The sequence below is a fragment of the Symphalangus syndactylus genome, chromosome 11 (genome assembly GCF_028878055.3).
Source record: "Symphalangus syndactylus isolate Jambi chromosome 11, NHGRI_mSymSyn1-v2.1_pri, whole genome shotgun sequence".
NCBI lineage: Eukaryota > Metazoa > Chordata > Mammalia > Primates > Hylobatidae > Symphalangus > Symphalangus syndactylus.
The window spans coordinates 81,444,144-81,469,629 of record NC_072433.2 but is presented as its reverse complement, the minus strand read 5'-3'; the positions used below and the strand labels follow the sequence as shown (position 1 = coordinate 81,469,629).

At 35.2% G+C, this 25,486-nt stretch overlaps 1 protein-coding gene and 1 long non-coding RNA gene across 3 annotated transcripts in view; one reads left to right on the top strand and one right to left on the bottom strand.

Moving 5' to 3' along the window:
- Positions 1-13,466, top strand: part of KIAA0825 (KIAA0825 ortholog) — a 474,586-nt gene extending 461,120 nt beyond the window's left edge. The window contains exon 22 of the mRNA XM_055233339.2: positions 10,513-13,466. Coding sequence (XP_055089314.1) covers positions 10,513-10,630 — 118 coding nt within the window. The 3' untranslated portion in view covers positions 10,631-13,466. The remainder of the gene's footprint in view (positions 1-10,512) is intronic.
- Positions 1-25,486, bottom strand: part of LOC134731745 (uncharacterized) — a 283,310-nt gene that overhangs the window by 230,856 nt on the left and 26,968 nt on the right. The gene's annotated exons all lie outside the window — the stretch shown is intronic.

Sequence of the window (25,486 nt, the reverse complement as noted above, 5' to 3'; positions counted from 1 at the left end):
GAAACCCTGTCTCTACTAAAAATATAAAAAATTAGCTGGGTGTGGTGGCACGCGTCTGTAGTCCCAGCTACTCAGGAGGCTAAGGCAGGAGAATCGCTTGAACCTGGGAGGCAGAGGTTGCAGTGAGCTGAGATCGCACCACTGCACTCCAGCCTGGGCAACAGAGTGAGACTCCGTCTAAAAAAAAAAAAAAAGAGTTCACTGTAGGTGCGTGGATTGTTTCTGAGTTCTCTATTCTGTTCCATTAGTCTATGTGTCTTTTTTTACACCAATACCACACTGCTTTGGTTACTATACCTCTGTAATATAATTTGAAGTCAGATAATATGATTCCTCCAGTTTTGTTCTTTTTGCGTAGGATTGTTTTGGCTATTTTGGCTCTTTTGTGGTTCCATATAAACTGTAGGATTGTTTTGTTTTATTTCTATAAGGAATGTCATTGGTATTTTGATAGGGATTGCACTGAATCTAGATTAGCTCAATGCTTTAAACTCAGCAGGCTCTCAAATGTTTGCTAGATAAATAAGCAAGTTAATTACATATGGTAAAACTCTGTTCTAAAATGTGACTCATTGTGATACATATTAAATAGAATACAAACTGAGGTTGATGTCTCAAAACATAAGCTATACATGCTAAAGTTCAATATAACAAGTAATTTTTAAGGCCTTCTAATTTCATTCTTACAACAAGAGTCCATTACAATTAATTTCCTACCATTACCATTCATTGAGACAGTTTCCCAGAGTTTATGCTCATTTGGGTCAGTCTTCTTCTATTTATTCTATATCTACAGCACCATATTTTAAGAAATGGTATAATCTGAAAATGTTGTCCGAGTCATGAAAGATAAATTTAAATTCATTTAGTTAGTATTATGTATTTTGATCCCTTAAAAATTGAGGACCTAAATATTGTTATACTCAGTTAATTACATTAACCAGAATGGAAATGTGAATGGTTATATTTTACTGATGACTAAATTAAGAGGGCTTTGCTGATTTATACAGTTTCTCAGAATTAACTATAATAACATCCTCTTTACATCAAAGCTGGTTGTGATAATTAAAATGACAGCCCTTTTTTGACAGTTCTACTATATGCCTTTGAGGAGCTCCTAAACTGATAGTAGAAGGAAGGCAATCAACAACCAGAGACCCAGTGAGATGATGATATAAAGTTACATACTAAAGAAAAAAGTGGTGGTAAAGAAAGTCGGAGGAAGGAAAAGGTTATTGGGATCAATCAAATTAAATTAAACATTTAGTTTTTGGTGTCACATCACCAGAAATTAAATGTTTAAATAGTGACCTACAAAAGGTCTCACTCCAGTGTGATATGTGACCTAAATTAAGTACTTTGCTAAGCAAAGTTTGTTTAAAGCCTTTTTACATTGGTCAAAAATACTAGTCAGGTACCAAATAACTGAAATTACTGAATATCTTTTTTCTTTATACCACTATCTCAGTTTTAAAAAGGTTGTAAGTATAGTTAGTAAATAAATGAACTTGCAGGAAGTTGTTGCCTTTTGGTAAGGTCACTGAATTTTAGACTTTAAGAAACAAATAGTGATACAAAAACTAAGGATGGGTAAATTAATTTTAATGCTCTAATAGCCATCATATTCATCATTCATAAAATTGACAAATAATACCTTTTGAGATATCAACTACTACTCATTGTGATACTGGTAGTGAAAAGTTATTATTTCTTCATTCCACCCAAGAATAACATAGTAACACTTGAACTTCTAACACACACCAATCAACAGGTATTTTGCCAGTGCTTAAAAAGTACAGATTACAGTGTACAAAACACTAAACTATTAGTTATTTGAAATATGCTACTTGAGCCAAACTAAGATATTTGTACATTTTAAGGGGTGGGAAGCACTGGAGTAGGGGACAGAACAAGTTTGTTTGTTTGTTTGTTTGTTTGGGAGAAGAAATAACATGACATCTATCTGCAATTTCTCCGAATCATGGAGAGCCAAGTAATGTTATATTCTGTGATCATTAAATAGCATAACCAGACCAGGAATGGTAGCTGACACTTATAATCCCAATGCTTTGGGAGGCCAAGGCAGGAGGATTGCTTGAGGCCAGCCTGGGCAACAAAGTGAGACCTCTTCTCTACAGAAAAATATAAAAAAAAAAAATTAGGTGGCCATGGTGGTGCACACCTGTAGTCCTAGCTACCTGGGAGGCTGAGGCAGGACAATTGCTTGAGCCCAGCAGTTTGAGGCTATAATGAACTATGATCATGCCACTGCACTCCAGCCTGGGCAACAGAGTGAGACCATGACTCTAAAAAAAAATCATAACCAAATACTTTCTGAATTTGCTTCCAATTGTGTTCCCTGGAGAAAGTTTTCATAGAAAAGTAACCATCTATTCCAGATGTCCTGTGTCCTAACCTTCTCTATCCTTTTCATTTATATCTCTGGAAATGATAAGTAACCTATAGATTCTTTAAAAGTATCAAGTTAAGAAGGATGTAAATGCTGAGAAATAAGATGAAGCAGAGATCGTATGCAGGGCAAGCCATATTGGTGTCATTTAGAGGCTGAATCAAGAACAGAAGAATCCACTCTTCCTACACTTTCCAATGCTTACTAAAAGCTGAATTAAGTGGCCTCAGCTTGGGTGGCATTTTCTTGCTTCTAGCAACATAACTTGAGCAGCAGCATTTAAAATATCCTCACTCTGCCATGTTTATTAAAAGCAAATGATAACAAAGATGACATGAATGTGAAAAGGTCAATTTCTATGTGTTTGTTTTTGCATATTATAAGAGAAAACTGTTAATAGTTGATAAATATGTTCAAAAACATTCCTGAGGCTCATAAAAATAAATCCATCTCTTTTCTATTTGAAAAAGAAAATACATTATTTGAAATAAAATATTTGAAACAAAAGCTACAGATAACAAAGTCTTCTTCAACAAACTGCAAGTATAGATGAAAAGATACATGTGAAAAAATTTTTTAATGCAACAATGAAATAACAGCTCAAGAAAGTAATAGAAAAGATGTAACAAAGCAGCATGTGGTTAATTGACCAAAATTGACCTAATATCCATAAGCCCAGACATTAGATATTATAGGACTCAAAGGAAAAGGATGATCACACATTAGTCTTAGGTAGTTGGGAAGTTCTCCATGAAAAAGGTGGGCTGTAGACTGGGTCTGAAGAAGGATGAGCAGGTTTGGGGTAGGTGGAAAGGCATTTCATGTGGGTGGAACAGCAAAAGCAGAAGTGCAAACACAAGTGGGAAAACACAATGCGAGAGACAATAAGGAAAATAATTTTCTCCCTAGGGGAGGTAGTAGCAGCTAAACAGAACTGCTGCTACCAAGCTAGAACAGTAAAGACTTTAAACTCTCTAGGCAGGGCAGTCATTGCTGGTTTGATGTAGCAGTAGCGTGAGTCTTCAGATCTGGATATCTGGAGACTATCGCACTGTCCAGACACTGAAATCATGGGTACCTGTGGACTAATGGCAGTGGGGTATGCATGAATGTGAGAATGTTTGCAGAGTAAGTTGTCTCTTAACTGGTGACAGACTGTGTGAACAAGATTGGGAGTGGTGGCATAAAATACTTTGTGAACAACAACTGGATATGTGGGGCTTTCCAAGGGAGAAGAGAAGATGGTCTAGGACTGATCCTGAGAAAAGCTCACACGTACAGAACAGCAGAAAGAAGGTAACAGAGACATTACTTTCCCTTCTGATTTGAACCTCCCTCTGAAAAACTAGTCTGCACTGTACAGTGTGGAGAGACAGACAACAAGGATTTTTCTTGAAGAATAAAATCCAATATGACTTTACTCTTCACTCTTCGGACCCTGTGTTATTGAGGGAGAAGGGGGTAATGGTCAGTTTGAATAATTTAAATATACAGACATATATTATATATTAAATATACATACATGCATATAGTAAATATACATACATACAGTTATATTTAATATACACACATACAATATATATTTAATATGTATATAGTAAATATACATACATACAGTATATATTTAATATACACACATACAGTATATATATTTAACATACATATATGTATGTATATTATATATACTGATGCATATATGTGTATATATACAGTATACAGATATGTACTATATACAGATATGCAGATATATAGATATGTACTATATACACATATACTGTATACATATGTTACTGTATTCATATATGTACATATATGTATACAGTATGTATATTTAATACTGATATAATTTGAGTGTGAGTAAAAATGGCCATCAAGAATTGAATTGAGAGAACTTAGGACAAAAACAAAGTTTAAAGATACTGAATTACAGCTTGGGACAGAGCTGAATTACAGATGTGAGAAAACAACTGGATATGTGGGGCTTTCCAAGGGAGAAGAGAAGATGGTCTAGGACTGACCCTGAGAAAAGCTCACATGTACAGAACAGCAGAAAGAAGGTAACAGAGACATTACTTTTCCCTCTGATTTGAACCTCCCTCTGAAAAACCAGCCTGCACTGTGCAATGTGGAGGAGAGACAGACAACAAGGATTTTTCTTGAAGAATAAAATCCAATATGACTTTACTCTTCACTCCTCAGCTATATATTGGTAGAACAATTTGAAATCATTTATTTGGCCAGATGACTAATGTTGTTTAACAGTACAATTAACTAATAAATAATTGTAAAGCACTTTGTAAATATAAAGTGCTACATAAATGTTTCATAATAACATTAAACAGAAGGCTTAAGTTACATTTTTATATTCAAGTATTTTATTGGTTATTGCAGGAGAAATGCCAAAAATATGATCAAATGCCATTATTACAGTCTGTGTTTGAAAAACACAGCAAAGTGATTACAGGAAAACAAAAACAACCTTGGCCATGCTAGGGTTAACAGAGTAGACTAGCATGAAACATTTCCCTCATGAAAAACAAGAGGGAATGACAACACGATCATATACATATATATATGTATATGTTGCAATATTTATTTATTGGAGTGTATTCATTGCAATATTATATTATTTATTGATTCATAGAAAAGATAATTTACCAGATAAAACAGTGTGAAAGACATAGAGTGTGAGAAAGCACATCAAGGTAGGAGCTCTGAGGAAACCACTTGACACAAGTAGAATCTTACAAAATAAGAGTAACATTCTTTGAAGGACTTAAATTTATAGCTCATCCACTATTTACAACAATGCATTGAGATGTATACCACTAGCACCCCCTATTTTGCATATAAGAGAACTGATGCACAGAGAGATTAAGAAATATGTTCAATATCACACAGCTAGTAAGTGGCAGAGTCAGGATTCAAGCCTAGACAGGATGACTCCCATGTCTACTGGGAGGAATCTGGGAGAGGTTTTATTATCCCGATAAAACAAGACAGGTGGAGCCATACTCCTTCCTCCTGCCTCAGCACGAGGACATGATGGCTGAAGCTGCAACAACCGTACTGGGACCACGAGGCAAAGGACAAGAGAACCACAGAGTCATCAGCCCTGCTGTTGTTAAACTACTAAACCTATGCCAGCAATCACGCACCTCTGCATTCTTATTAGATGAGGACAATTACCCCCTATTTGTGTAACTGCCACACCCAGGACTTCTCCTACTTGCAACCTTAACCAATATGCCAAATAATCATCATCATCACCATAATAGTTATCACTTGTTGAGTGCTTGCTATAAACGAGGCATTATTTTATGTTTTATGTGTGTTTAATCTCTTCTACCTTATTCCAACTCTGTGAAGCAGGAACTATTATTATTACCATTCTATAGATAAGGAAACTGAGGCACTGTTTTATCTGGGTTGCCCAAGGCCACACTGCTTATAAGGGATTTAAATCCAGCACCCTAACTTCTAAACCCTCATTCTGCAGCAAACAGTATTCTAAACAGTGAAAGACTAAAACTATTTCAATTAAAAATCAGAAATTAGCTAGGGATTCTTCCATTTTAGTATACCTATTCTTATTCAATATTATTTGGAGATTCTAAAGCCAATGTTTCTCAGTGGGATATATTGACATTTTGGGAAGACAACTCTTCATTGTGTGGGATTGTTGCACATAAAGATGTTGCCATCTGTGTTGTCTAGGTCCTAGCAGAAGCACTCTCTAGACAGTGTCAGCCAAAAATACCCTCCATGTTTCCCCATAGGGAGGCAGTGTCGCCCCAGTTAAGAACTATCATTCTGGCGCAAATTTGGCAAACTTCCTCCAAAAAAAAAGTCCAAAGAGTAAATATTTTAGGCTTTACAGGACATGCAGTCTTAGTCTGTCTCAACTGCAACTACTAAACTCCGACATTATTGAGTGAGATCAGTCATTGACAGTAAATAAACAAATAAGGGGGCCTGTGTTCCAATGTGACCATATTTATACATGAGAAAGAACCCCGAAGCACCAAGGGGTTAAAAAACTTGCCTGGGGTGATTCATCTAGGAAGTTTACATTCAGATTCAACACAAACGCAGAGTGATTCTAGGGCCTGTGCGCTTATTCAGAACACTATTGATTTCAGATATTTTAAATGTTTTTCTCCTAGTAAAAGGCAGGGTAAATGCCTCAAACACCTTCTCACACTCCAGACTCTGGCCCTCCTCATCTGTCTGGTGTTGGCTGCTCCTTCCTGCAGTACAGGCCACCCAAGATTTGCTTCTGTGACAGCCTGGACCAATGCTACCAAGGATATACCTCATGCTTTACTATGCATGTCCCTAAGAGAGGCTCTCCTGGTTGACTCTAACACAGTCATCCTCGAAACCTCCCCAAATATAAGATTCTATAAAACTGATCACTAGAATAGTTGTTCACTGATCTGTGACTGTTTTTATTTTTCACATCTCAAGGTCTCATTGTGGGTGAGCAAAAACAGAAAGATCTTAGCTCATGGTATGGCACATGGAAAAGCTCTATAATATGTGCTAATATTAATAAAACATACAGAGTAGCAGGCAGATATCTCTGCTTGAGGAATGAATATGTGTGTAAATTCAGGAACATGCATCCAAGCTAAGAACAACCAAGTCAATCAGAGTGGTACAAATGAGCAAAGTTGTAACTGCTGATTCTGTTAGAGTATCTTGGTCTAGGCTTTAGAGTCCCTATTGTGCTTGCCTAGGAAAAGGGACCCATATCTAACCACCTAGGAGCCATACAGATGGAGCCAATTCCAGAAGACAGTTAATATCATGGTACAGATCAGTGGAGTCTCATGAGACTTGACTGCTAATCAGTGTCTAAGACACAGCATAGTCATTGCCACCAGCTGTGGGGGCCAGGTTGCAATTCTTCTATAATAGTAGGCAGGTGGGGAATTCAGCACTAATCTAAAAGGGCAGGCTACCAAATTTAGGAAAAACAAAAATATAATTACCTCATAATGCTTTTCTGGAGGAACCAGAATATGCTGCTTCCAACATTTTCTAGTTTCTGTAGGGATATGTTTTTTCCACCACAGATATTAAATATATTAGGGGAAATTTGGAATAAAGATTTTTAACAGATTGTCCATCCAATTATGTTTAGCAAATTGGTAGATTCTTTTCTCTTTCAGTATTTTTTTTAACAGAATTGACTTGTTGTTTTTGCATTGTGTTAACAAAACCCAAAACCATGATGGAATTAAAGAAAAACTTCCGTTAAGAACTTATAGATGTGAAATATAACAATGTTTGTGATAAATACACATTTCAAATCTCTAACGCTTTCATTCAGTATGAGTAAAACTATTAAGGAAAATGTAGTTCTAATATGTTTTCATCCATTTTTGTCATCTTTTTTATCCTCTTATGAAATGATTTCTTCTTAATAAGCACAAAGCAAATATAATAAGGTTGTGGTAGGTAAATAACTTTGCCTAATATCATTAATTACTAACAGCTCAATTATACTGTGAAGTGCCTATAATTGTCATGAAGCTTCAAAAATCCTTATCATGGATTCTATTATGTAAACGATTCATTTAAATTACATTAATTATACAGATTTTTAATGAAGCAGAGAGACTACTTTCAATTTTCACAAGTAGACACAATGATCAAAATATTTATGTGCATATTACATACTTTATTCTGTTGACATTCATAAAATAATTCATTTACTCAGACAATATCAGCACCTTTACATGGGAAGGAAAAAAGGCAAATCTAATTTCTCATGTTTGGATTTAAAATTATATGATCCTTAGATGGTTTTTTTATGTAATATCTAGCACAATTTGGGCAATATTTTTTGGAAAGTAAAATATTTAAACTTTTCAACAGTAATTTATATTAGATGTAAATGTTTTTTAAACCACGGTTGTTAATTGCATTTGAAAGTCCAGATTCCAGATCCTGACTCTCTGAGTTCAAATACAAAGATACTCAGGCAAGTGATTTTAACATTCTGTACCTCAGTTTAGTAATCTGTAGAAAAGGAATAATAACTTTTTAAATTGAGAATTTAAAGAGTGATATGTCAAGTGTTTAAAAGAATGCTTAACCATTAGTTAATGCTATATAAAAGCATTTTCCATTATTTATTTTCCTGCTTGGGAGGAGCTCAATTTGACATGAATATTAGCGATACCCAATTTCACCCATATAAAATGGGTAGGGAGAGCTTTTTATCATTAAAATTCCATGAAAGCAGTGTAAGAAAATCTTGTGGGCTAAACTGTAAATCTCAAAATACTGACTTCCCTTGTGATGTGGCTTTGAATAGTGTCGCAGTGAAAAACTTTTTATCATTCATGTTGTTATTAAAACCTCTTAGACCAATGACCTAACTTCAACCATATGGAAACATGGAGAAACTAAGGCAGCGAAAAATAGCAGTTTTTAAATCCAGACAAGTTTGAGGCTAGGAAATGAGGAGAATCGTAGGCAGAGGGTGAAGCAGAAATATAAATTGAAACCAGGTGTTGCTTTTCAGATAATCCTCTTTCTTCTCTCCATACTTCCCCTCCTTCTTCCTCTCATATATATCACTGCTGGGACTGGCCAGGGCATACTGAACTCAGCACTCCAAAAAGGAAACTTGTATGGGAATAGACATCCTACTAGGAGGTCTCTATGGAAAATCCAAGGCCAGGCGTAGTGGCTCACATCTGTATTCCCAGCACTTTGGGAGGCTGAGGCAGGAGGATCACTTGAGCCCAGGAGGTCAAGATGAGCCTGGGCAACATAGGGGAGACCCTGTCTATACAAAAAATTAAAAAATTGGCCAGGCATAGTGGTGTGCACCTATAGCCCCAGCTACTTGGGAGGCTGAGGCAGGAAGATCACTTGATCCCAAGAGGTCAAGGCTGCAGTGAGCCATAGTTGTGCCACTGCACTCCAGCCTGGGTAACAGAGGGAGACCCTGTCTCAAAAAAAAAAAAAAAAAAAGAAAAAGAAAAAAAAAAAAAGAAAGAAAATACAGTTGCTTTCTTTTCATCACTCAAACAAAACCAGAAAATTCCACCCTAAATTCATGTGTGACAGACTATTTGTTGTCTGGGAGTTTGGATTATAACACAATGAGGGGTTCTGGTTCTGGAGGACATTCAGTGAGTAGCTGCTTGTTTGTTATTAGAAATCCTATCCTGCTGAAGCCTTTATGGCAGAGGATCTTTTAGACTGTATCAGCACTGGCTTTAAAATCCTTTTGTAACAGTACATCATGGTGGACAGCTTAGGTAGGGATAGAAATAAGAGTGAGGAGAGGAGAAGGAAACTGTTAGAATGCTGGGTTCAGTATACTCTGGGCAGTCCTGGGCAGTACTGGGGAGGTGGAGAGAGTTGATAGGAAGGAAGAAGTAAGTGTGCTCGGGTTATTGTGATGATATTTACTTTGCAAGATTATATTTATATGTATGTAGTTTGAGAGTCTAAGATTTTATTCTGTATCTCTTAATCATCCAGAATTAGAAAGTCTTTAATCTCTTTTTTTAGTAAATGTTATTTGGAACCTTGCTAACAATTTGCCACTTTTCTAGAGTGGTTGAACTTGATTGCTTCAAATCTGATCTTATTTCAAGAAATAGACTGACCTGCCCTTAAGGTATATCCAAGTAAACTCGATGTTCTTCTTTCTGCTAAAGTCTTCCTGGCAAGCCTCCCTGCAACTTACAACCACTAATCTGGTTAATCAGTGAGGGAAAAAATGCTATGAAAAATATTTGCTTATTAGTTGCTAATTCTAGATTTTATTTATATGTGTATTTTCATAGGCCACATACATTCTTGAAATACAGAAACCTCATTTGAAACAATTCTTTAAAAACTTTATCCTGAAGTGGAGCTGATTTCACTCTACTTTCATCTCCCACTCTCCTGGCCCACTCCGCAGAGGCAGTGCCAATGAATTGTATTACCCAAGAGGCAGTCAGTGAAGAATAAACAGGGAGAAACGGATGACTCAATAAGCCAAGATCACATATTCAAGACTTGATTAACTGAGTGTTGACCTGTGGTTTGAAAGTTACAAAAATGCTAAGATGTGATTTTTCTTTTAGGTGGGAAATGAAGAAGGACGAAACACTAGAAGAGGAAGAGAAAGCAATGCTGGAGCACTTAAAACAAATTTGCACCCCACAGAACTCTTCTGCCTCAGATAACATAGAGGAAGAGTAATCTGCAGAAAACAGCAACAGCTTTATTTTAGGAAACAATCCCATGTAATGGAGTAGGATTTTTACCATAGTCAGAATGAACCTCATATGTGCTGTGAAGCATGAAACCAATGACTGAGTAATCTCTGTACTGAAAAGGAATATAGCACATAAAGAATAAGGTGCTACATATTTTTTATTTTAAAAATAATTTCGAATGTTTTTCTTTCCCCAATCTTTCTCTTTATATGATATAACTGCTGCCATCTCGTGTTCCCTTTGAATTATTTTTTTCTCCTTTCAGTCTTGAAGTATCTATGACAACAGGCAAAAATGTTCGGAAATTTTTTAAAGGATTTTTTAAATACAACATTTGGATGTTAAGTTGAGTGGAGTCACATAGCCCCGTGAGGTCATCTGAAATTTTTAATTTAATTTTGTTGTAGCTGTAGCCCAAGTCCCAATCTTAATTGCCTTTACTATGCACAATTGTGCCAACTTTCCTCATTCAATTTATCTAATTACAGTCAAAAAAAAAAAAAAAGCATTCTCCTGAACTATAATTTTAGTCACACCTCTGCTTGTAGTGGTTTTCAGTCTTCCTCCTAAACCAGAATCAAATTTCTATTCATATATATTGACGTCCTATACCAAATGGCTCCATGTTCAGACAATTGCTTGCCATCCTCTTGGTTCAAGTCACATGATTGCCATGTTTTCCCAATCAGAATCCATCTTTCTTCCAAAATTAGGCTCAAAACTAATTCCAGCAATCTTTACCACAAAGCTCATTAGCTCATATAATGTGTTACTTTAAAAATTTTTCATTATATTGATACACACACACAATAAGAAAACAGAACATGCTCTAGTACCCTCTCTGTCAAGGACAATTATAGATATTTATTATTTCCTTCCTATCAGTGCCTGCTATTAGATTATAAAGACATTGAAGATATTATGATATAATATGAAGTCTCCCTTTATAACTCCCTATATGCCTGCTACAGTGTTATTTCATCAAGTGGATAGTTAACGAACACAATTGATTAAATAGCTGCCAATGAAAGAAAAAGACAACAAAGAGAATTGCATGGTTGGGCAGTCTAAGAACGTCTGGGAGGAGCCTTATATCTTTTTTGTTTGTTTGTTTGTTTTCATTTTAGAAACAGGGTCTCGCTCTGTTGCTTGGAATGTAGTGCAGTGGCATGATCATAGTTCAGTGTAACCTCATACTGATAGGCTCAAGCAATACTCCCACTTCAGCCTCCTGCGTAGCTAGAATTACAGGTGCGTGCCACCACACCTGGTTAATTTTTTAAAATTTTTTTGTAAAGATGAGGTCTCACTATGTTGCCCAGGCTGGACTTGAACTCCTTGTCTCAAGTGATTCTCCCACCTAGCTAGAACTACAGTTGCGTGCCACCACACCTGGTTAATTTTTAAAATGTTTTTGTAGAGATGGGGTCTCACTATGTTGCCCAGGCTGGACTTGAACTCCCCACCTCAAGTGATCCTCCCCTCTCTGTCTCTCAAAGCCCTGGAACTATAGGCATAAGCCACCACACCAGGACCAGAAGCCTTATATCATGGGCTATTTTAGACCATATGACATCAAACTTCATGTTTTCTGATGTTCTCAGATATATAATAAATTGTCCATACTCCCACATTCTGTGATTTTTATAAAATATGTGTAGGCTACATGATTTCCAAAGGAAAGTACTCATGCATTTTTCAAAGAGTAAAAGCTTGGGGTGCAGAGGAGGCCACATTAGGAAATCTCTTACATTTTTTCTTTAAATAAAAATACATAAATGGCCATGTAGACAGCTGCCTGCCAAATAACACATTTTATTTTTAAAAAATGTACTTTAGTTGGCCAGTATAATCATAAACCAAGTGTTTTTAAGATTTGGTTGAAGTAATTTCTAAAAATTCTATGAAGACCATTTAGAAAATGGTAGGAAAATTTTATGAGAACTGGACATTCCATCTAATCTGATCTTTAAACAGGTTACTACAACAATCAACATAAGGCAACAGTTGACTTTATTCCTTCAGCTAAGTGGTGGTCTGTGTACTAAATCTGCATAACTGTGCTTCATTAGACTAGATGCAAAAATGGAAAGTTAAAAATAATCCAATAAACTAAATACAACATCTTATAAAGTTACAGGATTTCACATTTGGATTGTCTTCTAATATATCTAAATGTCATCTTTTAAAGCTATTATTATAGAATTCGTATATTCCTGTACTAATCCTGGGAAGTAATTTTGCTCCTCCAGAAAAAATCTTTTCTGTGGCTCCCTTTTGAAAGGAAAGAAGTATAGTAAGGGGAGAATGGGATGAGTTTAAAGGAAGATAAAAGTAGTAGAGAAAGAGGCCTTGCAGTTGAATTCTATTCTGTGCTTGTTCAGTGAAATTATTATAGCTGTAAGTGCAATAAAGTTTATACTTGAGAGTGTTAAATGACAAGTCATTGATTTATCAGATTATTTTGACTTTATACTCAATATGTTTTTTTTACGTATAATAAGAAGTGGTATTTCAAAACGGTTTTTGTTTCTCACATTCATTTCACATTTGTGTGAGTTAACAACAGGAATGAAGCCTAACAGTTTATATCTCCCCATATGCTTATTACAAAAATATTATCTTCCTATAAAGTATGATCTTCCTTCTGTGTTCTGCTTAACTGTATTTTTATGTAATTATATAGAGATACCTATTTTATTATTGGTTTAGCAGTTACTATGTGAAAACAGTATGAAATAATTTTTAAATAAATTATAAAGAATATTGTCTATTTCAGATATTTTATATTTTTGTCATCTCTACCAAACATTATTATAGAACTAACTACCAACCAAAGAATGGAAAAAAGAAATCACTTGTTTTGTTTAACAAGATGTGCCTACTCATAATGTCCTATTACCCCAGTTTATATATACCTGGGTCAAAGAAAGTTTCAGATAGTTCATAATTATCATTCCTTACTGTAAAAAAATTTAAGATTTTTTAATACCTCCCTTTATAATTGAAATGTTTCATAGAAAAGAAAACAGCTGTATTCAGCCTTAAAAAGAAATGAATTTCTGTCATATGCTGCAACATGGATGAACCTTGATCACATTATGCTAAGTGAAATAAGCCAGTCCCTAAAAGACAAATAATGTGCGATTCCACTTACATTAGTTATCTAAGGTAGTCAAAGGCAGAGAAGCAGACATTAGATTGGCGGTTACCAGGGGGTGGGGGAGGAGGAAAAGGGGAATGGTTGTTTAAAGGGTATAGAGTTTCAGATTTATAAGATGACAAAGTTCTGGAGATCTGTATCACAAGAATGTGAATACCCCTAAACTGTGTACTTCAACATGGTTGAGAGATTGCTGAGAAAGCAGCTTCAAGATGGCTGACTAGCTACTTTGCTACTCACCTCTTCCACAAAGAAGAACCAACATAGCAAGTAGATAACCACACTTCAAATAAATGATCTAAGAGAGAATACTGGAATTCAACAGAGAAGTGTCAGGAAACATTAGAATAAAGAAGGAGAGAGAAGTGAGGCAGCCTGCTCAGCCAGGATTGACTGGAAGCCCAGAGAGACTTCCTGGTTGGGAAAAGGGTGAGAGACCTCTAGCAGTGCACATTCCCACCACAGGCTACTGCAAACCAAGCCAAGGGAGAGTCGTTTGACCCACGTGGGCCCTAAAACCAACATGGGGAGATGCTTGGAAATCAAAATTAGCCAGGCATGGTGGCGCATGCCTGTAATCCCAGCTACTCAGTAGGCTGAGGCAGGAAAATCGCTTGAACCCGGGATGCGGAGGTTTTAGTGAGCCGAGATTGCGCCACTGCATTCCAGCCTGGGTGACAGAGCAAGACTCCATCTCAAAAAAAAATTAAAAAATTAATAAATTAATTAAAAATAATCCTATCAAAAATTGGGCAAACATCAATAGACATTTCTCAAAAGAAGACATACAAACGGCCAACAGGTATGTGAAAACATGCTCAACATCACTAATCATCAGGGAAATGCAAATCAAAACCACAATGAGATATCGTCTTACCCCAGTTATAATGACTATTATTAAAAAGATGAAAAACAAGAGATGTTGGCAAGAATGTGGGGAAAGGGGAACATTTTTTGGCTTATTAGTTTATTTTATTTTATTAATTTTGTGGGTACATAGTAGGCATATATATTTATGGGATACATAAGATGTTTTGATATAGGCATGCAATGCACAATAATCACATAATGGAGAATGTAGTATCCATCCCCTCCAGCTTTTATCCTTTGTATTGCAAATAATCCAATTACATCATTTTAGTTATTTTTAAAACGTACAATTAAGTTATTATTGACTATAGTCACCCTGTTGTGCTATCAAATAGTAGGCCTTATCCATTCTTGCTATTTCTTTTGTACCCATTAACCATCCACATGTACCCCTAATCCCCCACAACCCTTCCCAGCCTCTAGTAACTGTCCTTCTATTCTCTATGTTCATGCGTTCAATTGTTTTGATTTCTAGATTCCACAAATAAGTGAGAATATGTAATGTTTGTCTTTCTGTGCCTGGATTATTTCACTTACCATAATGATCTCGAGTTCCATCCATGTTGTTGCAAATGATAGAATCTCAATCTTTTTACGGCTAAATAGTACTCCATTGCATATATGTACCACATTTCCTTTATCAGTTTGTCTGTTGATGAACACTTAGGTTGCTGTCAAATCTTAGCTATTGTGAATAATGCTGCAACAAACATGAAGTGCAGATACCTCTTCGATAGACTGAGTTGATCTCTTTTGGATATATACCCAATAGTGGAATTGCTGGATCATATGATAGCTCGATTTTTATTTTTAGTTTTTTGAGGAATGTCCAAACTGTTCTCCATGGAGGCTGTACTAATTTACATTCCCACCAACAGTGTATGAGAGTACCCTCTTCTCCATATCCTCGCCAGCATTTGTTATTGCCTGTTTCTTTTCTTTCTCCTTTTTTTTTTTTTTTTGATATAAGCCATTTTAACTGGGGTGAGATGATATCTCATTGTAGTTTTGATTTGTATTTCTCTGATGATCAATAATGTTGAGCACCTTTTCATATGCTTGATTGCCATTTGTATGTCTTCTTTTGAGAAATTTCTATTCAAATATTTTCCCATTTTTTATTGGATTATTAAATTTTTTCCTACAGAATTGTTTGAGCTCCTTATATATTCTGGTTATTAATTCCTTGTAAGATGGGTAGTTTGCAAATATTTTCTACCATTCTGTGGATTGTCTCTTTGCTTTGTTAGTTGTATCCTTTGCTGTGCAGAAGCTTTTTTAACTTGTTTTGATCCCATTTGTCAATTTTTGCTTAGGTTGCCTGTACTTATGGGGTATTACTCAAGAAATCTTTTCCCAGTGCAATGTCCCAGAGAGTTTCTCTAATGTCCTGGAGAGCTTCTTGTAGTAGTTTCATAGTTTGAGGTCTCAGATTTAAGTCTTAAATCCATTTTGATTTTATTTTTGCATATGGTGAGAGACGGGGGTCTAGTTTCATTCTTCTGCATATGGATAGCCGGTTTTCCCAGTAGCATTTATTGAAAAGACTATCTTTTCCCCAATGTGTTCTTGGCATCTTTATCAAAAATAAGTTCACTGTAGGTGTGTGGATTTGTTTCTGGGTTCTCTCATCTGTTTATTGGCCTGTGTGTCTATTTTTATGCCAGTATCGTTGCTGTTTGAGTTACTATAACTCTAGTATAATTTGAAGTTAGGTAAATGTGATTCCTTCAGTTTTGTTCTTTTTGTTTAAGATAGGTTTGGCTATTCTGGGACCTTTGTGGTTCCATATGAATTTCATGATTCTTTTTTCTATTTCTTTGAAGAATGTCATTGGTATTTTGATAGGGATTGCATCGAATTTGTAGATTGATTTGGGTACTATGGACATTTTAACAATATTGATTCTTTCAATCCATGAACATATAATATCTTTCCATTATTTTGTGTCCTTTTCGGTTTCTTGCATCCATGTTTTATAATGTTCATAGTAGAGATCTTTAACTTCTTTGGTTATGTTAAACTCCTAGGTATTTAATTTTATGTGTGGCTATTGTAAATGGGATTACTTTTTGGATTTCTTTTTCAGATTGTTCGCTGTTGGCATATAGAAATTCTACTGATTTTTGTATGTTGCTTTTGTATCCTGCAACTTTACTGAATTTGTTTTTCAGTTCCAATAGGTTTTTTGGTGGAGTCTTTAGGGTTTCCCAAATATAAGATAATCTAATCAGCAAACAAGGATAATTTGACTTCCTTTCCAATTTGGATGCCCTTTACATCTTTCTCTTGTCTGATTTCTCTAGCTAGCACTTCCAGTACTATGTTAAATAACAGTACTGAATGTGGGCATCCTTGTCATGTTCTGGATCTTAGAGGAAAGGCTTTCACTTTTTGCCATTCAGTATGATTACTAGCTGTGGGTCTGTCATATATGGCTATTACTATGTTGAGGTATAGTTTTGGTATTAGGGTAATACTGGTCTCATAAAATTGGTTTGGAACTATTTTCTCTTCCTCTAGTTTTCAGAATAATTTGAGAAGGATTGGTATTAGTTCTTCTTTAATGTTTGGTAAAATTCAGCAATTAAGCCATTGGATCCCAGGCTTTTCTTTACTGAGAGACTTTTAATTAAGGCTTCAATCTCATTATTTGTTATTGATCTGTTCAGGTTCTGGATTTCTTCCTGGTTCAATCTTGGTAGGTTGTAGTGTCTGGGAACTTGACCATTTAGATTTTCTAATTCATTTGCATATATTTGCTCATAGTAGCCACTAATGATCCTTTGAATTTCTGCAGTATCAGTTGTAATATCATCTTTTTCTTTTCTGATTTTATTTGTATCTTCTCTTTTTTTCTTACTCTGCCTAAAGGTTTGTCAATTTTGATAGCTTTTCAAAAAAGTAATTTTTTTATTTTATTGATCTTTTGTATTGCTGTTTTCATTTCAGTTTCATTCATTTCTGCTCTGATCTTTATTATTTATTTTCTTCTAAATTTTGGGTTTGGTTTGCTCTTGCTTTTCTTTAAGATTCATTATTAGGTTGTTTATTTGAAGTTTCTCCTCTTTTTTTTTTGATGTAGACACTTATACCTATAAAATTCCCTTTCAGTACTGCTTTTGCTATATCCCATAGGTTTTGGTAAGTTGTGTTTCCATTATCATATGTTTCAAGAAATTTTTCAATTTCTTTCTTAATTTTTTCATTGACCCACTAGTAACTCAGGAGCATATTGTTTAATTTTCATGTATTTGTATAGTTTCCAAAATTCCTTTTTTTTTTGAGATGGAGTCTTGCCCTCTCACCCAGGCTGGAGTGCAATGGCACCATCTCGGCTCACTGCAATGTCCGCCTCCCAGGTTCAAGCAATTCTCCAGCCTCAGCCTCCCAAGTAGCTGGGATTACAGGCATCCGCCATCATGCCCAGCTAATTTTTATATTTTTGTAGAGATGGGGTTTCACCATATTGGCCAGGCTGGTCTTGAAATCCTGATCTCAGGTGATCCACCCACCTAAGCCTCCCAAAGTGCTGAGATTACAGGCGTGAGCCACCGAAAATTCCTCTTATTAATTTCTAGTTTTACTCCATTGTAGTCAGATAAGATGCTTAATATTATATCATCAATTTACTTGAATGTTTTAAACTTGTTTTGTCTGAAACCTAACATATGGTCTATCCTTGAGAATGATCCATGTGCTAAGGAAAACAATGTGTATTCTGCAGCCACTGGATAAAATATTCTATAAATATCTATTACATTCATTTGGTCTATAGTGCACATTAAGTCCAATGTTTCTTTGATGATTTTCTGTCTGGAAGATCTGTCCAATGCTGAAAATGAGTTGTTGAAGTTTCCAGCTCTTACTGTATTGAAGCCTAGCTCTCTCTTTAGCTCTAAAAATATTTGCTTTATATATGTGGGTGCTCCAGTATCAGGTGCATGTATATTTACAACTATTATATCCCCTTACTGAATTGATCTCTTTATCATTATATTGTGACTTTCTTTGTCTCTTCTTATAGTTTTTGTCGGAAATCTATTTTGTCTAATATAAGTATAGCTACTCCTGCTCTTTTTTGGTTTCCATTTGCATGGAATATCTTTTTCCCTCCCTTTATTTTCAGTCTATGTATGTCTTTATAAGTGATGTGTATTTCTTGTAGGCAACAGTATAATGGGTCTTGTTTTTTCATCCAGTCACCCACTCTATGTCTTTTGATTGAGAGTTTAGTCCATTTACATTTAATGTTATTATTGATAAGTAGGAACTTACTCCTACCTTTTTGTTATTTGTTTTCTTGTTGTCTTGTGGTCTTCTCTTCCTTCTTTCTTTCCTTCCTGTCTTCCTTTAATGAAGGTGATTTTCTCTGGTAATATTGTAAAGTTTGTTGGTTTTCATTTTTTGTGTGCCCATTGTATGTTTTTTGGTTTAAGATTACCATGAGGCTTACAAATACTGTCTTATAACCCATTGTTTTAACCTGATAACAACTTAACACTGTTTGCATAAACAATCAAGCAAGAAGAACTCTAATAAGAACCCTATGCCTTAACTTCATCCCCCTGCTTTTTAACTTTTTCTTATTTCTATTTATGTACTACTCATGTCTTGAAAAGTTAATGTAGTTACTATTTTTGATTGGTTCATTGTTTAGCCTTTCTACTTAGGATAAGAGTTATTTATACACCACAGTTAGAGTGTTATAATATTCCAGGTACATTTCTGTGTACTTACTATTACCAGTGAGTTTTGTATATTCAGGTAATTTCATATTGCTCATTAATTACCTTTTCTTTTTGATTGAAGTACTCCCTGTAGCATTTCCTGTAAGACAGGTCTGGTGTTGATGAAATTCCTCAACTTTTGTTTTTCTGGGAAAGTCCTTATATTGCCTTCATGTTTGAAGGATATTTTTGCCAGATACACTATTCTAAGGTAAAAGAGTTTTTGCCTTCAACATGTTAAATACGTCATGCCACTCTCTCCTGGCCTATAAGGTTTCCACGGAAAACTCTGCTGCCAGACATTTTGGAACTCCATTGTAGGTTCTTTGTTCCTTTTCTCTTGCTGCTTTTAGGATCATTTCTTTATGCTTGACCTTTGGAAGCTTTATTATTAAATGCTTTGAGGTAGTCTTCTTTGGATTAAATCTGCTTGGTGTTCTATAACCTTCTTGTACTTGGATATTGATATATTTCTCTAGGTTTGGGAAGTTCTCTGTTATCTTTTCCAACAAACTTTCTTCCCCTATCTCTTTCTCTACCTCTTCTTCAAGGCTAATAACTCATAGATTTGCCCCTTTGAGACTATTTTCTAGATCCTATAAGGCATGCTTTGTTGTTTTTTATTCTTTTTACTTTTGTCTGCTTTGACTGTGTCTTTTCAAATGGCCTGTCTTCAAGCTCACTAATTCTTTTTTCTGCTGGATCAATTCTGCTATTAAAGGACTCTTCAGTATGCCAATTGAATTTTTTTTGGCTCCAAAATTTCTGCTTGATTCTTTGAAATTATTTCAATCTCTTTGTTAAATTTATCTGACAGAATTCAGAATTCCTGCTCTGTGCTATCTTGAATTTCTTCGTGTTTCCTCAACATGGCTATTTTGAATTCTCTGTCTGAAAGGTCACATATCTCTGTTTCTCCAGGATTGGTCCCTGGTGCCTTACTTGGTTCATTTGGTGAGGTCATGTTTTCCTGGATGTTGTTAATGCTAGTAGATGTTCTTTTGTGTCTGGGCATTGAAGAGCTAGGTATTTATTGTAGTCTTCACTGTCTGGGCTTGTTTGAACATGTCCTTCTTGGAAAGCTCTCCAGACTTTTGAAAGGACTTGGGCATTGTCATCCAGGTTGTATCTGCTTTAGGGAGCACCCCAAGACTAGTAACACATGGTTCCTGTGAAAAGAGAACTCTTATACACTGTTGGTAAGAATGTAAATTAGTACAACCTCTATGGAAAATAGTATGGAGATTTCTCAAAATCCTAAAACTAGAACTACTTTATGATCCAGCAGTCCCACTACTGGGTATTCATCCAAAGGAAATGAAATCAGTATATCTAAAGGATACCCACATTGTATGTTTATTACATCATTATTTATAATAGCAAATATATGGAATTACCTAAGTTTCCATCAATGGATGAATGGATAAAATGTGATATATACACACAATGGAATTCTATTTGACCATAAGAAAATATGGTATATACACACAATGGAATACTATTCGGCCATAAAAAAGAATGAAATCTTGTCAATTGCATCAACATGGATAGAACTGGAAATTGTGTGTTAAGTGGAATAAGATAAGCACAGAAAAACAAATATTGCGTGTTCTCACTCATATGTGGGAGCTTAAAAAGTTGATATCATGGAGGTAGACAGTAGAGTGATAACAGAGACTAGGAAGGGTATGTGGTTGGGAAGAGGGAATGAAGAGAAGTTGGTGAATCCTTACACACAGTTAGGTAGAAGGTATAGTTCTAAAGTTGGATAGCACAGTAAGGTGACTATAGTCAGCAACAATGTAGTCTATACTTCAGAATAGCTAGAAGAGAGGATATGAATTGTTTCCAACGCATAGAAATTACAAATACTCAAGGTGATGGAAACTCCAAATACCCTGACTTGATCCTTACACGTTCTATCCATGTAACAAAATATGACATGTACCCCATGAATATGTAAAATATTATGTATCAATATTAAAATAAAAAAACTTGTTGCAGAATTTAAGTAAAAATAATGTTTGAAAACTTGAAAGTGAAAAAAGTAATATATATACTCCCCTAATATATATGAGTGGATAGTTGTATCTAAACAAATACATTTAATATTATAAATGTAAAAAAATGGTTAAGTTGGTAAATATTATGTTACATGTTTTTACCACAAGTTAAAAGAACATGTACATAGACCCACCACTGACAAACATTGCTAATGTGATGCCAGAAAGCACCTGAATTTTAATAGAAAACTATAAAACCAGTATATTCCACATCAGTTATAATAGCACGATGAATAGAATAGTACCTTGCATCTCAATACTAACATTAAATGTAAATGGCCTAAATGCTCCACTTAAAAGATACCAAATGGCAGAATGGATAAGAACTCACAAACCAAGTATCTGGTGTCTTTAAGAGACTCACCAGACACATAAGGACTCACATAAACTTAATGTAAAGAGGTGGAAAAAGATATTCCATGCAAATTGACACCAAAAAAGAGCAGGAGTAGCTATTCTTATATCAGAAAAAAACAAACTTTAAAGCAAAAGGTGTTAAAAAAGAAGTCAAAGAGGGACATTATATAATGATAAAAGGACTAGTCCAACAGGAAAATATCACAATCCTAAATATATATGCACCTAACACTGGAGCTCCCAACTTTATTAAACAATTACCACTAGACCTAAGAAATTAGATGGACAGCAACACAATAATAGAGGGGGACTTAATACACCACTGAGAGCACTAGACAGGTCCTCAGGACATAAAGTCAACAAAGAAATAATGGACTTAAACTATACCCTAGAACAAATGGACTTAACAGATATTTATAGAACATTCTATCCAACAACTGCAGAATATACTTTCTATTCATTGGCACATGGAACATTCTCTAAAATAGACCATATGATAGGCCACAAAACAAGTCTCAACAAATTTAAGAAAATAGGTTATATCAAGTACTCTCTCAGACCACAGTGGAATAAAATTGAAAATCAACTCCAAAAGAAACCTTTAAAACCATGCAAGTACATGGAAATTAAATAACCTGCTCCTGAATAATCACTGGGTCAACAATGATATCAAGATGGAAATTAAAAAGTTCTCTGAGCTGAACAATAATGGTGGCACAACTTATCAAAACCTCTGGGATACAGCAAAAGTGGTGCTAAGAGGAAAGTTCATAGCATTAAATGCCTACATCAAGAAGTCTGAAAGAGCACCAATAGACAATCTAAGGTCACACCTCAAGGAAACAGAGAAACAAGAACAAACCCAACTCAAATCCCGAAGAAGAAAAGAAATAACAAACATCAGAGCAGAACTAAATGAAATTGAAACAAATACAAAGAGATACAATAGATAAATGAAAGAAAAAGCTGGCCCTTTGAAAAGATAAATAAAATTGGTAGACCATTAGTCAGATTAACCAAGAAAAGAAGCAAAAAGATCCAAATAAAGTCAATTAGAAATGAAATGGGAGACATTACAACCAACACTGCAGAAATATAAAAGATCATTCAAGGATACTCTGAACACCTTTATGTGCATAAAGTAGAAAACCTAGAGGAGATGGATAAATTCCTGGAAATATACATCCCTCTTAGATTAAATCAGGAAGAAACAGAAACATACCAACAACAAGCAGTGAGATTGAAATGGTAATAAAAAATCTGCCAACAAAAAAAATGTCCAGGACCAGACAGAGTCACAGCTGAATTCTATCAGACATTCAAAGAAGTATTGGTACCAATCTTACTGACACTATTCCATAAGATAGAGAAAGAGGGACTCTTCCTTAAATGATTCTATGAAGTCAGTATTGCCCTAATACCAAAACCAGGAAGGAATATAACAAAAAAAAAAAAAAAAGAAAAGTACAGACCAATATCCCTGATGAACATAGATGCAAAAATCCTAAACAAAATACTAGCTAACCAAATCCAACAGCATATTAAAAAGATAATCTACCAAGATCGAGTGGGTTTCATACCAGCGATGCAGGGTTAGTTTAACATATACAAGTCAATAAACATGATACACTGCATAAACGGAATTTAAAACAAAAATCACATGATCATCTCGATAGATGCAGAAAAAGCATTTGACAAAATCCAGCATCACTTTATCATTAAAACCCTCAGCAAAATCAGCATAGAAGGGACATACCCTAAGGTACTAAAAGGCATCTATGACAAACATGCAGCCAACATTATACCGAATGGGGAAAAGCTCAAAGTGTTCTGCTGGAGAATTTGAACAAGACAAGGATGCCCACTTTCACCACTTCTATTCAACATAGTACTGGAAGTCCTAGCCGAGTAATCAGAGAAGAAAAATAAATACTGGGCATCTAAATTGGTAAAAAGGAAGTCAAACTGTCTCTGTTTGCTGATGACATGATTGTGTAACTAGAAAACCCTAAAGACTCATCCAAAAAGCTACTAGAACTGGTAAATGAATTCAGCAAAATTTCCAGATACAAAATTAATGTACACAAATCAGTAGATCTGCTATAAATTAACAGCAATGAAGCTGAGAATCAAAACAAGAGCTCAACTCCTTTTGCAATAGCTGCAAAAAAAACCCAAAATATTTAGGAATATACCTAACCAAGGATGTGAAAGACCTCCATGAGGAAAACTACAAAACACTGCTGAAATAAATCATAGACAACACAAACAAATGGAAACACATCCCATGCTCATGGATGAGTAGAATCAATATTGTAAAAATGACCATACTGCCAAAAGCAATCTACAAATTCAGTTCAATTCCCATCAAAATACCACCATCATTCTTCACAGAAATAGAAAAAAAAAATCCTAAAATTCATATGGAACCAAAAAGAGCGTGCATAGCCAAAGTGAGACTAAGCAAAAAGAACAAATTTGGAGTCATCGCATTACCTGAGTTCGAACTATACTGTAAGAGTGTAGTCACCGAAACAGCATGGTACTGGTATAAAAATAGGCACATAGACCAATGGAACAAAACAGAGAAACCAGAAATAAAGCCGAATACTTACAGCCAACTGGTATTCAACAAAGCAAACAAAAACATAAAGTGGGGAAAGGACATCCTATACAACAAATGGTGCTGAGATAATTGGCAAGCCACATGTAGAAGAAAGAAACTGGATCCTCACCTCTCACCTTATATAAAAATCAACTTAAGGTGGACCAGAGACTTAAATCTAAGACTGGAAACCATAAAAACTATAGAAGTTAACATCAGAAAAACTATTCTAGAGATTGGCTTAGGCAAAGACTTCATGACCAAGAACTCAAAAGCAAATGCAACAACAAAAACAAAGATAAATAGATGGTACTTAATTAAACAAAAAAGTTTCTACACAGCAAAAGGAATAATCAGCAGTGCAAACAGAGAACCCACAGAGTGGGAGAGAATCTTTGCAATCTATATGTCTGACAAAGGACTAATATCCAGAATCTACAAATACCTCAAACAAATCAGCAAGAACAAAACAAACAATCCCATCAAAAAGTGGGCTGAGGACATGAATAGACAATTCTCAAAAGAAGATATACAAATGGCCAACAAACATATGAGAAAATGCTCAACATCACTAATGATCAGGGAAATGCAAATCAAAACCACAATGCAATACCACCTTACTCCTGCAAGAATGACCATAATCAAAACATCAAATAATAATAGATGTTGGAGTGGATGTGGTGAAAGGGAACACTTTTACACTGTTGATAGGAATGTAACCTAGTACAGCCACTATGGAAAACAGTGTGGAGATTCCTTAAAGAACTAAAAGTAGATCTACCATTTGATCCAGTAAACCTACTCCTGGGTATCTACCCAGAAGAAAAGATGTCATTCCATGAAAAACATGCTTGGACATGCATGTTTATAGCAGCACAATTCACAATTGCAAAAATATAAAACCAGCTGAAATGACCACCAATCAACAAGAGGATAAAGAAAATGTGGTATATATATGCCATGAAATACTATTCAGCCATAAAAAGGAACGAAATAATGGCATTTACAGCAACCTGGATGGAATTGAAGATGATTATTCTAAGTGACGCAA